This window comes from Enhydra lutris, unplaced genomic scaffold, assembly GCF_002288905.1.
Source record: "Enhydra lutris kenyoni isolate GAN:26980312 unplaced genomic scaffold, ASM228890v2 scaffoldscaffold2, whole genome shotgun sequence".
Taxonomy (NCBI): Eukaryota; Metazoa; Chordata; class Mammalia; order Carnivora; family Mustelidae; genus Enhydra; species Enhydra lutris.
This window is the reverse complement of record NW_019154086.1, coordinates 46787381-46807736: the sequence shown is the minus strand read 5'-3', so window position 1 is coordinate 46807736 and position 20356 is coordinate 46787381. Positions and strand designations below refer to the sequence as shown.

General features: G+C 45.0%; 1 protein-coding gene across 1 annotated transcript in view; it reads left to right on the top strand.

The window, feature by feature from the left end:
* Nucleotides 1–5525, top strand: part of LOC111152284 (splA/ryanodine receptor domain and SOCS box containing 4) — a 59989-nt gene extending 54464 nt beyond the window's left edge. Inside the window, exon 2 of the mRNA XM_022510760.1 lies at nt 5398–5525. Coding sequence (XP_022366468.1) covers nt 5398–5525 — 128 coding nt within the window. The remainder of the gene's footprint in view (nt 1–5397) is intronic.
* Nucleotides 5526–20356: the final 14831 nt, after the last annotated feature.

The following is a 20356-nucleotide window of genomic DNA, read 5'->3' as shown; positions in this document are numbered from 1 at the left end:
TGCTTGTCTGCATGTGTGTCTTCTCATTTCTTTTCCTGAAAACAAAAGGTACCCAGGTCTACTTGAGTTCAGATGTCACGGCTGTCACTCAAATCTTCCTCCATCTGCTGACCATTGTCTAAAACAGTTGCAAAAGAATTTCACCTCCTGACCTTAAAATGTTGCTCTTTTTTCAAAATATAAACATAGGGATGGGAGTAGGGTCTGGTGACTCACATCTTGGCATCTTCTGCTGCAGGGAAAGGAGACTGTCAAGGGACCCAGGAGAGCTGCTTCAGCCACCAGTCCCTGAGGAAAATCTCTACACTTCCATCACAGACATGGACTATCTAAGCCAGTTGATCTAACTTCCCCCATTTTATTACCAGCAAAACAGAGTCCCTGGGAAGTTCCGTGGCTTACTTGGGGTTGGTCGTACAGGAGGTTTGTGGCAGAGAATTATGGAAAATTCAGGTCACTGTAGAACCTTGGAGATGATTGCCTTGGGATATTTGGGACATTCAGCCCCAGCTCCAATAAATCTTCATCAAGAACCAAGTGTTGCTGTCAATTAGGACAAGGTACCGAGGCATTTTTAGAACTACAGTAAGTAAACTATTACTATTTTTAAAGGTACCCTTTAGGCTGATGGCCTGAAATAAGACATCTTTAAGGCAAAGAGTGTGCAGTGTCATACCATCACTGCAACACGCGGATGGAGGTGTTGCTCTCCCCTTCTTTACAGAGGAGGAATATGTGGGTCTAAGAAGGTGAGCCAGCCATTGCCCAATGGCGGTGGGAGCAGGAGCAGGGACTCCACACCGGCCTCTTCTCCCCACTTTACCCTGTTGGGGCAGGGTGGGGGATGCCTGGCTTGTGTTGGATCCACACCCACCCAGCAGGGAGTAGAGCCCCCACCCCCAACTCAGCCTGTGACTTATTTTTCTTAATGTACATGTGTTTTTTAAGTATAAATAGACAGAAAGTCAGGGGACTAAGTTTGATGGTTTTCACCAGCTGAACACACTAGTACAACTAGAACTCAACAGGATAGTGTCTACCTCCCAGGAGTGTCCTCCTGCCTCCCTTATCACCTCCTGCCCAGTATTGGCACTGCCCTTGCTTCATCATCCTGGCTTTGGAAGCTTATAAGTGAAGTCACACATGATGTGCCTCTCTTTCACTCATGAATATGTTTGTGATGCATCCACGTGTTTGCATGTCCTCATGGGTCCTTCCTTCTCGTGGCTGCTTAGTGTTCTGCTCTATGCAGACACAGTTTATGTGTGCGTTCCCCTGTTGGCAGACCATAGAACTGTAGTTTCCAGATCGGTGCTCTTACAAATAATGCTTCTGTGAGCATTCCTGCATGTGCATTTGGGAGCCCTGGTGCACCTGAAGTTTAACTGCAGGCAAGAGGCCCGGCTTTAGGTGCCTGGAGTAGTTGTGCCCGGTTGCATGTTCTCGGCGTTACGAGAGTCCCTGTTTCACCACATCCTTGTCTGCACTTGCTGTTGTCTTGTTCGCATTTGGGCTGTTCGGGTTGGCGTGTAGCAGACTCACATCGTGGCACTAATCTGCACTTCTCTGATGAGTCATGAAGTCAAGCATTTTTTTCAGGAACTTATTGGCCATTTGGATATTCACTTTTGGGGAACAAGGATTCCTTTTTCAAAAATTTTTGTTTTAGTTGGAAAACATTTCTGAAAATGACTCCTAGGCTGAAAGATCCTAGGTTTCTCTTGCCACCTGGTTGATCATTTCTGGCATTTGGCTGCTCGAAGAAGGCTTCTGAAGCCAAGGGGAGTCAGCAAAGAGGAGTCAGGGGGTGGGCCCAGCTGCCACAGGGCGTCCCCTGAGCTTTGGGAGTTTCACAGCCACTGCAAGGACTTGCCCTGTGCACTTGGGCACTGCTGTGTGGCTGTCCGTGTAAAGGTCCCTCAAGAAATGAGAAGAGATGATTTGTATCACACTTAGCACTAACGATGTCCCCTGGGCTCTACCCCAAACACTTTGTCACTTCCTTGAGAGTTGGGCTCTAGAATGGATCTCCGTGACTGCAGAGGAATAACAATAAACAGAGTTCTTCCCTTCTCCCAGACCCTAACTAGGCAGGGAACACACAGGGAATTGGGTTTGTTGATGAGGCTTAGCATTTTGGACACTGAGGACCTAATGTGTGCCTAGAGCTTTAAAATATTTAAGAGAGCTCTCAAGGTCTGGCAGTGATGATCAACTCAAAATTTTCCTGATGCAAAGTGCAAGCCCATCTCCCCTCATTCAGGGAAGGAACTTCTGGCCTCCCAGCCAGAGCCTACCTCATTACCAGCCCTCCTCAAGCTTATCGTCCCCAAGGGCAACCACGAAAATGCCTGGATGGGAAGGAGGGAGGTAGAAGTGGCTTACGGTGAACACCTACTATATGCTGGGCACTGTGCTAAGGGCGTCACACTGGCTCACTGACTCCTCACCACAAGCCTCTTGTCAATTAAAACCTACTCAGTTCTTGAGGGATTTATAGGGAAGTGGGGAGCTAAGATGGAAATGCTGCCAGGCAAAAGTAATTCATTCCAATTGCTTGAAACATCTGGAGAAGACATGCCCAGGAACAGAACATCAACTTGTTCATTTAACAGTGTCTGGGACGTTCACCTGTGATGGGAGCAGACTGAGGGCTGTAGATCCTAAGACGGGTGAGTCAGGGTCACATCCTTTAAGAAGCTTACAGTCACTTTGTACCCATTCCTTGTTCAGTGAATAGGACAGAGCATCCTTGCCACATCTGTCCAACTGGAAGGAGAGCACACTTTGGCTCCATACACCTTAGGCACAGCGCCCACCTGTGTCCTGCCGACATGCCACGTGTGGGGACCAGCTTCTAGCTCAGGCCAGCTGTGTGTCCTTGGGCAAGTGAATCACCCTCTTTGTGCTTCAGTTTCCTCCTCCTTAAAATGGGGTAAGAGTAATAGTCATAAAGCAATCCTACCCCAAAGTTTCGTTGTGATATGAGTTTGACACATACAAGCGTACAAGCAGCTACAAATAAAGCTACAAAATAAATACATAAATCTTAAAAAAAAAAAAACTTATTATGTGGTCAGGTGGTTCTAAACACCTGGTTCTAAACCACCTGACCACATAATAAGTCTTTTTTTTTTTTTTAAGATTTTATTTATTTATTTGAGAGAGAGACAGAGAGAGAGCACAAGCAGGGGGAAGGGACAGGCAGGCTCCTGGCTGGGCACTGAACCTACCCCGGGGCTCCATCCCAGGGCCCTAGGGATCATGACCTGAGCCAAAGCCAGACGCTTAACCAACTGAGCTACCCAGGTGCCCCCATAAAAAGTCTTCAATAAAGAGTAACTACAGGGGCGTCTGGGTGGCTCAGTTGGTTAAGCCTCTGCCTTCGGCTCAGGTCATGATCCCAGGGTCCTGGGATCGAGCCCTGAGTCGGGCTCTCTGCTCGGTGGGGAGCCTGCTTCCTTCCCTCTCTCTCTGCTTGCTTGTGATCTCTCTCTCTCTCTGTCAAATAAATAAATAAAATATTTAAAAAAAAGAAGAGTAACTACAGTCAACCTGAAACTAATGTAAATTGTGTGTCAGCAATGCTTAAATACAAAATATATAAATAAACAAAAATTTACAATCAGACATGAGGATTTGGGTTTGAGAAGGGGGTGTTCACAGAGGCATGATCTGGAGGGCAGTGCAAAGCTTGGCTCAGAACCAGGTTGGGGGCAGGGAGAAAGAGCGCTGGGTACAGGGGTGTAGCTGAGGGAGGCTGGGGGGGGCACGTCAGGAGGGGTGTCAAGTATTGGTCTGGGCGTGGTGACTATGGGACCATCTGCTTTCTGGGCCTGAAAAACGGGATGCCTGGTCCTCCCTGGCCAACAGCGAGGGTTTATATGAGGATAAGAGGGCACTGAGGGGAGAATATTTAAAGCCACCAATACCCCGTGCAGATATGCGACCGTGCAGCCTCGCCCCCAGTGAAGGAGAGCCGGACACACTTCAGGGTGAGGCTTCCAGGGCACCAGCCAAGTCCTGCCTTAGTTCTAAATGGCTCTCTATATGAACTATGCAGCTCTAGTAAATTAAAATTTCCATAAACACACTCTTGACTGCTTTTCCATCCCTTATGATATTACTCCTCTCATAGCTCTTATGTTAGTTATTTGCTACTTACAGCTCAATTGCATCTTAGTATATTATAGAATGCTTTTAAATTATCACTTATTCTGTTACCAAAGAAAGTGGGAAGATGCAGCTTCCGGCCTCTAGCATGTTCCTGCAGGCTTGGGGAAACCAAGCCTGTGCAAGCCAGGTGAGATAACTGTCACCACCTCCATCTTCATTCTTGATCCAGCAGACCAGCACCATTCCTCTCTCTCTAGATCTCTCGGCCTGTCCTGTCTTATGCCTCTCTCCCTCTGCCTATTCTCTTGGCCTAGAGCACTCTCCTCCCTAACATTACATAAAGCTCCTACTCACCCTTCAAAACTTCATTCAGTTATTCTCCTTTAAAGCTTTCAAACAGTTCTTGCATAGGAACTGCCTGGTTTCTGTCCCCTGTGCATTTAAGAATTATTGCGTATATTATACTCTACTCAGATTATTCACCCATTTTAATTTGGGACCACCAGGCTTCCTCTGCTTCCAGGGCTGCCTCTGGCCTTGGCTTTGTTATCTCTGTATCCCTGGGTCCAATCAGAGGGCATGGAAGAGACTAAGAGCTTAATAAACATGTCTGCAGTAAAACTAAGTAAACTTGGTCCTACATCCAAAGGTTCTATGGCTTGTGGTCTTTAATTCATGAAATTTTCCAGAACTGGATATTAAAAGAAAATGCATCCCTCTGCTGATCATCAAAAGATGTTAAGTGTGAGGGTTCAGAGGAATTTCAAACAGTCTCCCTAAGCTTAACCTGTTTCTAAAAGGAAGCCCCCTGCAGATCCCCTCCTAGGTCAGAAGATTTCATTTTTACCACGACCTGCAACGAAAGGTATTTTTTCCATTGAGACACACTGAGCACCCACATCAGAGACAAAGTTTTCATGGAATGATATTTACCCTTGTTATGGTCATTGCTGTCCACTTACTCTTTCTTTTCTTTTTTCTTGTCTTTCCTTCCTTCCTTCCTTCCTTCCTTCCTTTCTTTCTTCCTTCCTTCTTTCGCTGGTCACCGTCCAGTGAACTGATTTCACCATTCTTTAGTCTAACCGGTTGTTTCCCACAGTTTGAAAAACACTGCTCTAAGCCCTCAGCTAATATAACCAGAGGCGGCTTCTCGGAGGAGGAGCCCTAGGCCCTGAACTTCAGCTGTGAGGAGCCCGTGCGCCAGTGGTGGGCAGAGGGTAGGCGGGGGCGAGCAAGTGTGCAAGGCACCAGCGAGACTAACCCATTCCCCTCTCGTTGCAGCCGAGCCCCTGCCGCTGATGGACCTGTGCCGGAGATCCATCCGCCTGGCCCTGGGCCGCCAGCGCCTGCGGGACATCGGCGCCCTGCCCCTGCCTCAGTCTCTCAAAAACTATCTGCAGTACCAGTGAGGCTGCGGAGCAGCAGTGGGTACGCACACACAGCAGGGCCTGGCATCTCCTGGTCACGCGGTACCTTCAGGAAGGGGTGCTCCTCCTCGCCCCAGAGCGCCAGGACACTCAGTTCCTTGAAAGGACGGGGACGCGTTCCCACCTCGGAAAATGAAATATCTCTTGCCAACAGTATTCGCTGCCTTGAAGGCGGCCCTTCTAAGTCAGGCACCTCCTCGGAAGCCGTGCAGAGCCCCGAACCTGCACGCGGCCGAGATCCTGCCCACCGACCGAGACCCAGCGGCCACCGGTATTGACCAGGAAGCCTGTCTCCTTAGTCAAGAGAATGAATAAAACATCTGGGCAGGAGACTTCTGTTGCGTGTCCTGGTGCAGACAGGGCCGGGGGAAACTGGCCAACTCCGGGAGCAAATTGCCTCTGAATAATAAATGACGAAAACAGCCGGATGCGGGTGCCCCTGTGGGTCCCCACCCCTTGACACTTTAGGACTTTGTGCCCCTTTGCAAGACTCTTACCCAGGGTTGTCCAGCTGCGGAATTGGCACGTGGACAGAGCTGTGTTTCCACACCTTCCAGCTTACCTCTTGGAACATTGTTTACTTAACCCCGTCACCGCCTTCTGTTCCCCACGCACCCCACCCCTGCGCGGACCCACAGTTCTCTGGCTACCCCAGGCACCTCTACCCCAGTTCTCTGGCTACCCCAGGCACCTCAGGGAAGCTGAGTCTGACTAATTCACCCCAGGGACAGAGTGTATCCTTATTATTATTATTATTATTGTTATTATTATCTTGAGTCACGCTGCATTTTAAAAGAGGAATGTGGTGAGGGCAGTACTTAGTCCAAAGGTGCTAATGGGGGAATTTGGGGCATTGTGCCACACAAATGGATGATGTCCTCAGGTTGGGGAGCCTTCCCGGGGTGCTGGGGGTCTCTAGGCAACCGCCCATTCCGGAGGTGCCTCGCGGCCACAAAGCTTTATTTGTGCGAATTATTTTTTCACTTTGGGAGACATGTACGAGTTTCTGTTTCCAGTGTGCGTGTGATGTGCTCTTTATTTATCAGCTTGGGGCTGCAGGGGCAGCCCTGTCGCTGGCAGGGTGGCCATGGGCAGCAGCTTCTCCGCCTGTTCCCAGTCCGGTCCCCTGCTGGAGACGATGCTGCCGCCGCCGCCTCCACCTCCGCCATTGGGAATCTCTCATGTGTTTCTGAAGCCCTCTGCCCAGACCCATTTTTAACTGGAAATTGTCACAGCAGGGGGATTCCAGAGCCCCAGACGGCACTGCCTCCCCCCACTTTAATGTGAATTCGACCGATGAATGAGGAGCGTTTCTAATAAAGTTTGTCCTTCAGTCCTTCCACTGCTCAGTACATGTTCTGTGGGGAGGGGTGGGCGGGGGGCCTTGTGTCAGCCTGGCTGATGTGTCCCCAGACCCTCAGGAGACAGCAGTGCAAACCCCTCCCCAGCTCTTCTTGCCTCTTCTGTCTTGCTGGTCCCACTTGAGCCCAAACACAAGTCATTTTACAAAGGCCTGCCCTGGGAGAATGAGCGTGCCTGGGTCCGGTGTCCATGCCAGCTAGGCATGGTGGTGGAACTGATGCCTGGGGAGTGTCCTGAGGGTGGCTCTGCAAGGGGCATAGGGTGATTGCAAACCGGACCCAAAGGTGGGGCCAGATGTGACTTTGGAAGTGCATGTCCTCATCAAGGAGTAGTGCCAGTTGCTAAAGGGGGAGTGTGCAGCCTCGGCAGGCCTGGGGCTGCAAGCAAGGCAGGCTCAGGTCTGGCGCAACATCCAATCAGCAGGACAGGTCGCCAACGTGCACGGTGCCAACCTCTGAGGACCCAGGGCTCAGGCAGATCTGTCCCCTCCAGGGAGACGGGGTTTACAGATGTTACAGACTAATAAAGTGAGAAGGAGATCATGAAGGGGCTGTGGGAAGATAGGACCTGAAGGGAACGCTTCCTGGAGGAGGAGGCACTCTTCATCCCTGCTTTTTAAGACAACCTTGGTAAGGACAGACCAAAAGCATCAGATGCGCTAAACCTACCACCAGGGGCAGGGTTCTTCCCTCCCTCTAATCTCAGGACTGGAGGCTGAGCTCAGGTTTGGAGTCAGGAGGCTTAGGTTTGAGTCCCAGTTTTGTCACTTTTATGTTGTGACCTAGGGTACATGACTTCCTTCTCTACACACTGCAGGGGCTGGACCAGGTCACCAGTGGCTGAGGACCCTCTCCCCAACTTCTACGGTCCCAGTTTCAGCACCAGCTCTCTAGTTTAAAGGCATCTGTCTTGTCCACACCCTGCTTATGCAATTTCCTTCACCCCACCAATGCTCTTCCATCCTGACTACCTTCTCCAGGACTAGCTTATACTGACCCTTCTCCAGGGAGCCCTTCCCTAACCCCACCCCACGCCTCTGGCATTGCCTGCTCTGGGAGTCCATTCCTCACCTCCCAGGTTTGACTATGCCTCTCAACCAGACACTTGGGCTAGAGCCCCTTCTGCCCCTGTGGGCTGTGAGTCTTGGGCTGGTAGAGCCTGGGCCTGTTGTTTCCACACAGCCCTGGACCAGACGCAAAGCCTCAGCAAAGACCACTGAGGTGGTGTGTGGGGAGGTACCCCCTGGTAGTTGGGATGTTGGTGGAACCTGTGGGAAAGTTCTGGGGGGAGGCGAGGAATTCCTGCTAGAGCCCAGACCCTGGCCAAGAGGCCTCTGGGACCTCAAGCCCTTTCACTCCCACAGTCATTCCATAGATATTGTGGGGCACTGGGGTGGGAGTGGGGAGCTCCACACTGCTAGAACAGGAAGGAAGGAGTGCAGTCCGGTGCTGCTAGAGCTCATGTTCTAAGGAGAGACCAGTAAGGCAAAGCAATGCCACAGAACAATGTCAGAGAGAAGAAAAGAAGCCAGGTGGGGCTGGAGAGCAGGGAGTGGAAGGTGCCCAGGACCGATGGTGATCAAGGAAAACCAGCGCAGAGATGCAGAGATGTGAACAAGTGAGAGGGAGCGCTTGTGCATGTGCCCCGTGTCCCCGTGCCTCCTGCATGTGCACACACACACACACACACATGCACACACACAAACACACGCCCCGCCACGGGACCCTCCTGGCAGGCAAGCTGGGAGCCTCATGACTCCTCCCCAGAGCCGGTGCCCGTCATAACCCAGCCCCCAGGCCCCTCTCATCCCTGCACGTTCTCTGAGGTTTGGCCTTTCTCTCCATGACCCCTTTCTGATGGAGGCCCGTACTAAGACAGTCCCACCACTTTCTAATCACCAAAGACCAGAGTACATGGGGGCACAGTCTCCCAGAGAGCCGAGCCCTGCTGAGCTCCCTGGTTCAAGCTTTACCCCATCTACCATTGCCACTTTCTGAACAAAAACCACCCTCTTTCCTTTGTTTTTTCCTCAGACTTTCATGCTAGCAGCTGGCCTCTTTGGGGGCCACCTTTCACTGAGAAACAAAGACTTCATCGCCTCACAATGTGGCAGCAGGTGACAAGTAACACAGTGGTGGTTGATTTGTGCCAGGACAGCTGAGCCTGCTCCCCAGGACCCCGCTCCCAGCTGCAGCTTCCAAACACACTGAAAACTACAGAACATTTTCAAGAGACATTGAAGGAGACCTAAATAAACAGAGAGATACACCATGGCACTTAGAAGATGAAATATTGTTGGGAACCTGGGTGCCTCAGTCGGTAAAGCATTGGACTCTTGATCTGGACTCAGGTCATGATCTCAGTGTCATGAGATCGAGCCCGGCGTTAGGCTCCACGCTCAGTGGGGAGCCTGCTTGGGATTCTCTCTCTCCCTCTGTCCCTCCCCCACAAAAATTTTTTTTTAAAAAGAAGATGCAATATTGTTAGCATGTTATTCTGCCCAAAATGATCTAGAGTCAATCCAACAACAATAAAAATTCCAAGTTTGTTGTAGGAATTGCCAAGTTGGTTCTAAATTCATCCGGAAATGCAAAGGACCTAAAATAGCTGTAATGGTCTTAAAAAAGAAAAGTGAAGTAGGAGGACTTACGTTACCAGATACTGAGAGTTTCTATAAACATACAGTAATTAAGATGGTTTTTTGGTGGTGTAAGGATGAACAAAGAGATCAGTGACTAGAATACAGTTCAGAAACAGACCCACATTTGCATGGTCAATGATTGTGTCACTGAAATTCAGTGGGGGGAAAGATGGTTTTTTCAGTAAGTGGTGTAGGGTCAGACAGACATCCATATGGAAAAAGCATGAATCATCACCCTTACCTCACACCGCAGACAAAAATTACTGTGAAAGTGATTAGAGGCCTAAATGTGAATATAAAACAACAACATATGTTTTCTAGAGAAAGTAAGTGAGGCTTTCTTAAGGCACAAAATGAAGTCACTATAAAAAGATAAATATATAGCACTTTATTAAAATTAACTGTTCTTCATCAAAGGACAGGTTAAGAGAGTGGAAAGGCAAGGCACAGGCTGGAAGAAGCTAGTTGCAATACACAGAACTGAACATGTCATAGCTATTCCTAACAGGCCCAAATTGGAAACAGCCCCAATGTCTATCCCCAGAAGAGAAAAATAAATTGTGGCATATTCATACAGTGAAGTACTATATAGTAATTTTTAATAAAAGAAAGGGACTATTGCTACACATGACCTGAGTGGATCTTATGACAATGACGAGTGAAAGAAGTTAGACCTAAAAGAATGAGTAATTCCACGTAGGTGAGCTCAAGAACGGGCAGAAGTATCTCTGATTATAGAAGTCAGAAGCGTGTTACTTTGGAGGTGAGGGGGTCATGCCACTGATCTCAGGGATAAACATGAGGGAGCTCGCTAGGGTCCCGGAAAAAATCCACATTTTTCACCTAGGTGATGGTTACATGAATATATACATATGTACAAACTCACCAAACTATACACTTAAGGTTCACATACTTTGTATATAAACCTATATTTAAAAAATTAAATTTAAAAAAAAAGAGAGAGGGGAGCATATTCCTTCAAAAGTCACTTCCTTCTCACTGGAAATGCTTTGGATTCAATGAGGTATTACTCTTGACCACAATTAGTAGTTATGACATCTGAAAAGGGAGATGGTTCCAGAGAAGGAGGAGGAGGAAGAAGAAGAAGGAGAAGAAGAAGGAAGGAGGAAGAGGAGGAGCAGGAGGAAGAAGAAAGAAGGGGGAGGTGAGGAAGAAGGGAGGAGGAGGAAAAGGAAGAAGGAGGAGGAAGGAGGAGGAAGGAAGAGGAGGGAGAGAAGGAAGGAGAAGGAAGGAGGAGGAGGAGGAAAGAAGACTGAGAGATTTGAAGGTTTTTTTCAAAGAACAAAGAATCCCATTGTCTCATGAAAACATTACAAGAGAGCTGAGGTCGTAGAAGCACTCCCAGGAGTGCAACATCTGTTTGGTGATTTCCCATTCAAGTGGCCTCCTATAAAGCAAGTGTAGATGTCCTCATGAGCCTGATTGTACACAGGGGAGAGGTTTCATGTTTCCATCTAAAAATGCACATTTCTTTCCTGGATAATGGTCATATTACACAGCAGCCCCTGGGACTGTCACATTGAGCCTAATGGGATAGCACTGCCCACCAGTTACAGAAAAACCAACTTTTTTTTTTCTTTTTTTTTTTAAACAGAGAAGAGAAGACAAGCATTTTCTTGAGAAAACTGTCTTGGCCAGTAAATCGCTTCTCCTTTATCAATGTGTGGGCAGTCCTATATTCCTCCCAAACTCCTCCAAGATTTTCAGATGAGTTGCCAGGACTGGTTCTGAATTCTTAGAAATTTAAAACGGAAACTGAAAATAATCTTTTTTTGTGGAAATACAAACAAATAGTTCCAGATGGAATGGCATGATGTTGGGGCTGGAGTCACAGGCAGTGAATGGGGATATATGGATGAAACAAAATAGGCAATGAGTTGAAAATTATTGGAGTTGAGTAATGGGGACATGAGAGTTTATTATACCGTCCATTCTACTCTTATTGTTTGAAATTGTCCACAATAATAATAAAAAAGAATAGATTCTCTGCAGATGAATTGATTTGGAAGGATGAGCGTTTATATCCAGTCACGTAGATTGATAATCAGGGAGATTCTGACTGTTGAAATCAACATTTGATTGCCATTTCTCATCCACCTTAGAAAATGAAAATAAAATTTCCTGATTTGCCCTCTAGGTCACTAATAATTTTCTATCATCAATGTGTCCTTCATTAACTAGAATCTAAGCTTGGGGTTGAAGAGCTTATTGCTTTCCTTTTTGATTGTGCAGATATATTTTGTTTTTATGTGCTCTTTTTCAATCTGGATTCTTTCATTTGCCTAATTCTTTTTAAGATGCATCCATGGTAAACCTGGTGATTCACAGACCTGTACCCTTGGGGCTAATAATACATTATATGTTAATAAAAAAATTAATTAGAAAAAAAATTTTTAAAAGATGCATCCATGGTTTTTTGCGCAGCAATAGTTCATTCCTTTTTCCTGCTGAGTAGCATTCCATTGGATGAATACATCACAATTTGTTTATTCATTCACCATTGATGGACATTTGGGATGCTTCTGGATTGGGGCAATTACAAATAAAGCTGCCATGAATATTCATCTGTGGGTATATGCTCATTTCTCTTGGGTAAATACATACGAGAAGAATGCTAGACCATATGGTAGGAGTATGTTGAACTTTTTAAGAAATTGCCAAATTCTTTTTTAAGTTTGTTGGATCATTTTACATTCCCAGTGTGTGAGTTCCAGTTCCTTCATGTGATTGCTAACATTTGATATCATCAGCCTTTTTAACTTTAGGTGTGAAGTGCTATCTTATTAAGGTTTTGTGCTTTTTTTAGATTTTATTTATTTATTTAAGAAAGAATGGGGGGAAGAGAAAGAGAGAAAGAGAGAAAGCATGAGGGGGGGAAGGTCAGAGGGAGAAGCAGACTCCCTGCCAAGCAGGGAGCCTGATGTGGGACTCAATCCAGGGACTCCAGGGTCATGACCTGAGCCAAAGGCCATTGCTTAACCAACTGAGCCACCCAGGCTCCCTCATTAAGGTTTTAATTAGCAGATTTCTAATGACCAAAGACATTGAGCATCTTTTCATATGCTTATTTACCATCCATACATCTTCTTAACTGAAGTATCTGTTCCAATCTTTTGCACATTCTTAATTGACTTGTTTGGTTTTTATTATTTAATTTTGAGAGTTCTTTACATATTCTGGATGCACACTCTTTATCAGATATATGCTTTATTTTCTCCCAGTGTGCAGCTTATCTTTTCATTCCCTTAGCAGTGTCCTTTAAGAGCAGAATTTTTAAACTTCAATGCAGTCTAAATCATTAGTTTTTTCTTTTACACACTGTGCTGTTGGTGTCTTATTTAAAAATCTTGGCTTAACCACACTCACAAAGATTTTCTTCCATGTTTTCTTCTAGAAGTTTTATAGTTTTAGATTTTACATTTAGGTTTTGATGCACTTTGAGTTAATTTTTATATGTTGGGTAAGTCATTTACCAAAGCCATGGTGTTGCATATAGATATCCAAATGTTTTAGCACCATTTCTTGAAAACATTATCCTTTCTCCACCCAATTTCCTTTGCATCTTTGTAGAAGTGTAGTGTTCATATATGTGTGGTGTTTTTCTGAACTCTGTATTCTGTTCCATTAATCTGTTTATCTTGATGCCAATACTACACTGTGTTGACTACTATAGCTTTATAATAAGTCTTGCAATCATTATTAATCTCCCAACATTGTTCTTCATGAAGTTCATTTTGGCTATCTTATTTCCACATAAATTTTAAAATCAGCTTATTAATTTCTCCCAAAAAGAAAATGTGCTTGATTTTAATAGAGATTGCATTGAATCTGTAGACCATTTGGGAAATAAATGACATATTAACAATATTGAGTCTTCCAACTCATGAAAAACATATATCTGTCCATTTATTTAGGTCCTCTTTAATTTTTCTCAAAAGTGTTTGATACTTTTAGTGGATAAATCTTGCACATCTTTTGTGAGATTCACCCCTTCAGTATTTATTTGTTGATGTGTTGTAATGTTTAAAAAGATTTCTGCTTCAGATCATTGGTACCTGGTGTATAGAAATACAATTGATTTTTGCATATAAATCTTGTATCCTGAAACATTGCTATACTCACACACTGGTTCCAGTGTCTTCTGTAAATTTCATTTGACTTCCTACCTAATGGATCATGCTGTCTGCAGGTAAAACAACCCTACTTCTTAATTACTAATCTGGCTTCCTTTTATTTTTATTTCTTAACTTATTGCATTGGCTAGGCCCTCCAGTACAAGGTTGAATAGAAGCAGTGAGAACAGAAATTTTTGTTTTGTTCCTGATCTTAAGGGCTTAAGTATTCAGTTTTTCACCTTTAACCAAGATGTCAGCTATAGATTTTTCATAAATGTTCTTTAATATGTTGAAAAAGTTCCCTTGGAAATAATTGCTATTTGCTGTGAGTTTTTATGTGGAGTGGATGTTAGATTTTGTCAAATGTTTTTCCACATGTAGTGAGATGATTATGTGGTTTTTCTTTTTTAGTTTATTAATATGGTTAATTGCACTGATCAGTTGACACATGCATTCCTGGGATAAACTCACCAGTGATATATTATCCCTTCTTAATTACTTTTGAATTTGATTTACTAACATTTTTATTTTAGATTTTTGCATTCATTTTCTGAGGGGTATACTCTGTAACTTTTTTTTTTTCTTGTAATGTCTTTTCTCTGGTTTTGGTGACTTCATAGAATGAGTTGGAAATGATTCTCTCCTTTTCACCTATCTTGAAAATTTTGTGTAGAATTGATATTCTTTCATTTTATGAAATGTTTCATAAAATTTATCAGTGAATTCATCTGTGCCTGGATTCTTCTTTGTGGGTAAAAAAGCAAGTCCAACTTTAAACATTATACTGCCTACAAGAAATATGTGTTGCTTTCTTTTCTTTTTTTTTAAGGGAGTTCATGTTCCATCTGTTCTTTATTCCCTTTTTCTTCTTTTTTCTGCCTTCTTTCGTATGAGCTGAGTATTGTTTATGCTTCATTTTATCTCATTTTTTTTGGCTTATAAACTATAGCTTTTTGTCTTGTTATGTTAGTAGTTGCTCTAAGGTTTATACATTTTTAACTTATGCTATACCTCCAAGTGGTATTTTACTACTACTTACATTGTATGAGAACCTTGCAATCATATGCTCTCATTTCACCCATCCTAGCTTTTCTGCTTTTGTTGTCATGTGTTTTATTTATACACATATTATAAATCTCACAAACCATTGTGTTTTGTCATTATTGTTGTTGTTGTTGTTGTTTAGATAATTATCTTTTCAATGAGGTAAATAATAAAAAAATCTTATATATTTACCTTTTTAGTTACCATTTCCAGTTTTCTTCATAAAGGTACAGATCTGCGTATCTGAATTAGAATTGCATATTTTCATACTGACCATCTGTTAGCAAATCCCATTTCTGCCTTTCATCCTTTCTATTGTTTGTTGCTTTGCAAGCTTTGAACATCTTGAGGCTCTTTCCATCTGTGGTGTGTCTTGTCCCTCTCTGATTTCTATAAGAACACCATTTTATTCAAGTATGCTTTGAAATGTTTTGGAAAGATAGCCCATTCTATCCTCTGTATGGAAGAGAATGTGCCAGGAGCCTGCTGCTGATAAAATGAATAAATGGAGTTTAACAATTTGGTGCAAATGAATTGACGTTTGAGCAGAAGTTCAAAGAGATCACAGATGCCAGGGAAACTTTTCTTTCCTGAAAGAGACCATTCCCATGATTTTTGCAGGTCAGAGAAAAATCATAAGCCTGGAAAAAATTATAGAGCGATATTTGGAGCCTAGTTCCTGACCAGATGGTAAGATGACATAGGATACTACCCCCCTTAGTGATTTGCTTATAGTAAACACTCAGTAAATATCCACATGCTTCTTTAATGGAGTAATAAAAACTTACTATTGGCCCTCACACATTTGAGTTGATGTGTTCCTTCTCGTAGAAGTTTCAGAGTTTTAAATCGTATTGGTTGCTAGGGGACTGTACACTTTACACCCAAGAGGGAGATGTCATTCTTTCTGGCCATGCAGCCCCTTTGAGCTGAGTTTATGAGATCCTCCATGTGTGGGTCAGGGCTTCCTGACTAGAAGAGCTAGGGAAGCTCTCATTCCCAGCTTCCTTTGAAACAAGGGATCAGCCTGACTCTCACTCCGCCAGTCAGATGCCCCATGCCAGACTGTGAAACTGAAGTTCATAGCAGCAACAGGAGACTGGGGGCAGAGTGCAGGGCTCAGTGCCAGCGTTCCCAGCAGGCTCCCCATAGCTCCTGTGCCTGCTCCCCAGGGTGATTCCACTTGACCATGACGCCACCTTGCCTGGTTTTCCAGTTCCCCTGGAAATTCTGTGAGCTATTAAACATTTTCTGAGTTTTGCTCCTCTCTGTGTGACCCATAGACCAGCAGATGGACATCACTTGGGAACTTAGTAAAAATGCAGACTCTTGGCCTTACCCCCCACCTTACTGAGACAGCGTGTATTTTAACAAGATCCCCAGTGGCCTGAATTTGGATTAAAGTTATAAAGCACTAACAGATTTCTCAACTATCCATAGAAATTTTCCATCATTTGTGATAAAGAATCTGCTGGTGAGAGGCACCTGGCTGCCTCAGTCCATTAAACATCTACCTTCTGCTCAGGTCACGATCTCGGCGTCCTGGTGTCGAGCTCTGCGTCAGTCTGCTTCTCCCTCTCCTTCTACTCCTCCCGACTCATGCGTGCTCTCTCTCTCTCTCTCTCTCTGTTTCTCTCTCTCAAATAAGTAAGTAAATAATCTTTTTTTTTTTTTTAAAGAATCTGTTGATGGAGCACACCCCTGTGCCCCAGTATATTCACCCACATATCAAGAAGGTTGGACTCAACGTTTTTTGAGGCCTCTTCCTACCCTGACATCTTGTGGTTCTTTGAGTTTTAGAAACCCCCACACCCTCCACTTAAAGGGGTCCCTCCTTTGAGTTTGACCCTGCCAATCCATTCACCTAAATCTCATCTTAATTGTTTACTTAATTATCACTACTAAAAGAAATGATAATTATGTGACCTCATAGAGGTGTTAGCTAACACTACTGTGGCAATCATAGTACAATATAAATGTATCAAATCAATGGGTTTTATGCCTTAGACTTACACAATGCTATATGTCAATTATTTCTCAATCAAAAAAATAATTATAAGGACAATACCAAATACTGTGAGGATGCCGAAGGGCTAGATCACTTGCATGCTATTAGGAATGTAAAATAGCACAGAGTTCCTTGAACTCTGGGACATAGTTTAGGCAGTTTCTCCAAATACTAGACATGCAACGTCCATAAGATTTGGTAGTTGCACTTCTGGGTATAGATTCCAGAGAAATAAAGACCCCTATTCACATACATGAGTGTTTATGGCTGCTGTGGTCATAACAGTCCAAACTTGGAAACAATCCAGATGTCCTTCAAGAGATGAACGGGTGAACAATCTGGCTCCCCCACACAACGGAATACTATGCAGCAAGAAATCAAGATGAACGGTTGCTACATGTGATGACCAGGATGAATCTCGAGAGAATGGTGCTGAGCTCAAAGAGCCAATCCCAAAGTTACACACTGTCTGACTTCATCTGTGGAACATTCTCAAAATGGCAGAATTATAGAAATGGAGAACAGACTAATGGTTGTCAGAAGTGAAAGAGACAGTACGTGGAAGGGAACCAGACCTAGCTCAAAAAGGCAGTATCGGGGACCCTCGTGGTGATGGGGATGCTCTGAGCTTCACGGTCTTAGTGTCTCTAACTGATTTGTGATGTTGTACTATAGTTTTATAAACATTACCATTGGGGGAAAATGGATAAAGGTACTCAGCACCTCCCTGTATTATCTGTCACAACTGCATACAAATAGATAATTACCTCAAAATTAAAAATTTAATTTTTGAAAAGCATCCCAAAGATAGTAGTATATGGTTCTCATACTGCAGGGCCCGCTGTGATCGGACCTTTGTTTTAGGTCTCCAACTTCACATCCTGAAACTTCCAACTTGTCTTTCCAGCCACACAGAACTGCTGGGGCACCCCCAGTCTCCCCCAGCAGGTCCCACCTGCTCCTAGAGGTCTGCTCTGCTCCGCCGTGCCTCTGCTAGAAACATGGGTGCCTTCCAGAGCCTGCTTCCAGAGAGATACCTCCCTCATCCAGGGGCTGGAATTACTATCTCTGCTGTGGCCTGGGATACGTGTGTGTCTCCGACAGGCTGACAAGTAGGGGCTGCTTTGATATTTTCACAGTAATCGTTCCACATGTAGTAGGCAGGTGCATTCCTTGGGTATTTTTAATTTCCCCTCCAGGACACTGTGGGCCTCAACAAAAGCTGGACTACAGTACATCTTCTCAAGCGGGGACATCTGAGTTACCTGTGTCATGTTTTCTTTTTTTTAAAATTTATTTATTATTATTATTTTTCATAAACATATAATGTATTTTTATCCCCAGGGGTACAGGTCTGTGGATCGCCAGGTTTACACACTTCACAGCACTCATCATAGCACATACCCTCCCCAATGTCCAAAACCCCACCCCCCTCTCCCAACCCCTCTCCCCCCCAGCAACCCTCAGTTTGTTTTGTGAGATTAAGAGTCACTTATGGTTTGTCTCCCTCCCAATCCCATCTTGTTTCATTTATTCTTCTCCCACCCCCTTAACCCCCCATGTTGCATCTCCACTTCCTCATATCAGGGAGATCATATGATAGTTGTCTTTCTCCAATTGGCTTATTTCGCTAAGCATGATACCCTCTAGTTCCATCCACGTCGTCGCAAATGGCAAGATTTCATTTCTTTTGATGGCTGCGTAGTATTCTATTGTGTATATATACCACATCTTCTTTATCCATTCGTCTGTTGATGGACATCTAGGTTCTTTCCATAGTTTGGCTATTGTAGACATTGCTGCTATAAATATTCGGGTGCACGTGTCCCTGGTGTCATGTTTTCAATTATTCCACGGACATCTTAGCAGGGCTATGGAGGGATATCTCTATAGATTGGTGCCCGGGGCCCACTGGCCTGCCATTCCCTGTGGCTCTGCTGGCTGCGATGGGTTTGTGAAGGCCAGGAATGTCCTTCCATCAGGCCAGGTGGCCCTAAACTTTGCATTCCTCAAGGAACACGCTGGCCTTTGTCAATTTTGTGAATTCCTCCCGGCTTTCTTAAACCTGCACCACCTCTCAAAGTGACAAGCTGCCCTTAGGGAAACAGGATGTCCTGCTCTGTGTTTTAAAGTTCCCCTGAGGGTCTAGACTTTGTCCCAAGATCCAAGCCTTATTCTTCATCTTCTCCATGACCTCACCTACTTCCTGAGTCTTTAAGGAGAAAGAAGCACTTTTTTTTTTTTTTTGGTCTCTGTCACTTAAAAACCACTTTGCTCTGTGTTCTAGCCTAAGGATGCTAGTTCTAGCCTAAGGATGCTCTGTGTTCTAGCCTAAGGATGCAGAGGGGACAGCTTCCTTTCATGTGCCTAGGCACGACACACACCCTTTAACTATAGCTGCTCGTCCTTAGATCAGGGCCCCACGGTTCTGGTTTCTCTCCCATCTGATTTTAAAATTTTATTCACTGCAACCCTGAAATAGGTTTGCATTTGCTCCACAACACTCAAGAGCAAGAAGCTTCATATTACTTCTCTTTTCCTCATTCAAGTTCCATCAGAATCTCAGCCCCCACTTACCAGGGCAGTGAGATGCTCAATAGAACCCATTACTGGGGACCCTCTCTCCTCCCCAGGGTCACCCAAGGAGCTGGTGGAACTTGCAGAGTCCTGAAAACCTGAGGCAGTATCTCTGGTCTTCAAGCCATCACAGTCACCAACAAGATTCTCATCACCCATATTGCCCACTTTTTTATTTGTTTGTTTGTTTGTTTTTAAAGAGTTATTTATTTATTTGAGAGAGAGAGAGAGATTGAGAGTGGGCAAGCAGGGGAAGGGGCAGAGGGAGAGATTTTTCCAAGCAGACTCCTGCTGAGCATGAACCCGGAGGCGGGGCTCGATCTCAGGAGCCACAAGAACAGGACCTGAGCCAAAACCAAAAGCCGGACGCTCAACCAACTGAGCCACTCAGGTGCCCCCCAAGCTGCCCATTTAAAATGGATGGTGTTACCTCCTCTCCAGCTTGGGCACAGTGTTTGTTTGCTGCTCTTTCCCGGAGTCATACCCCCTTACTATCCAAGACTGGCCATCTGTGTGCCATCTCTCGGAGGCCCTTTTATGAAAGTGAGGTGTCATTCTTGTCTTGCATGGACTCACCTTCTTCCCCTCCATCCCCAGAGGTCACCCGAAGCCCCAAGCTCTAGCCTCCATTCCTTCCCCTCAAGGAGAACCAAGCTTACCGCCCTCAGTGTGGAGGAGCTGTCTTCTAGATGTCAGATGGAGCTGTCACTATAGGTACCCTGCTCCTCACCCCGAGCTCACCTTTCTGGGGAAGCCAACAGCGTTTTCCTGCAGACCCCTGACATCCTGCTCGAGGACTGCTCCTGCTGCAGGAGGATGCCTGGCCCAGGGTGAAGGCCTGAAGTACCCAAAATCTAGTGCCCTGGGAGCAAATTTAACTGGGGATGAATAGGACTCTGGGGATAAATATGCCAGTTCTGGACCCTAGGGTGGGACAGCGCACATCTGTGTTTCCCACAATCTCCCAGATGTCCAAGTAGGATTGAGCCCAAGTGCTCATCAGCACATCAACTTTCGTTCCCTTTCCCTCCACTCCCTTACCTGT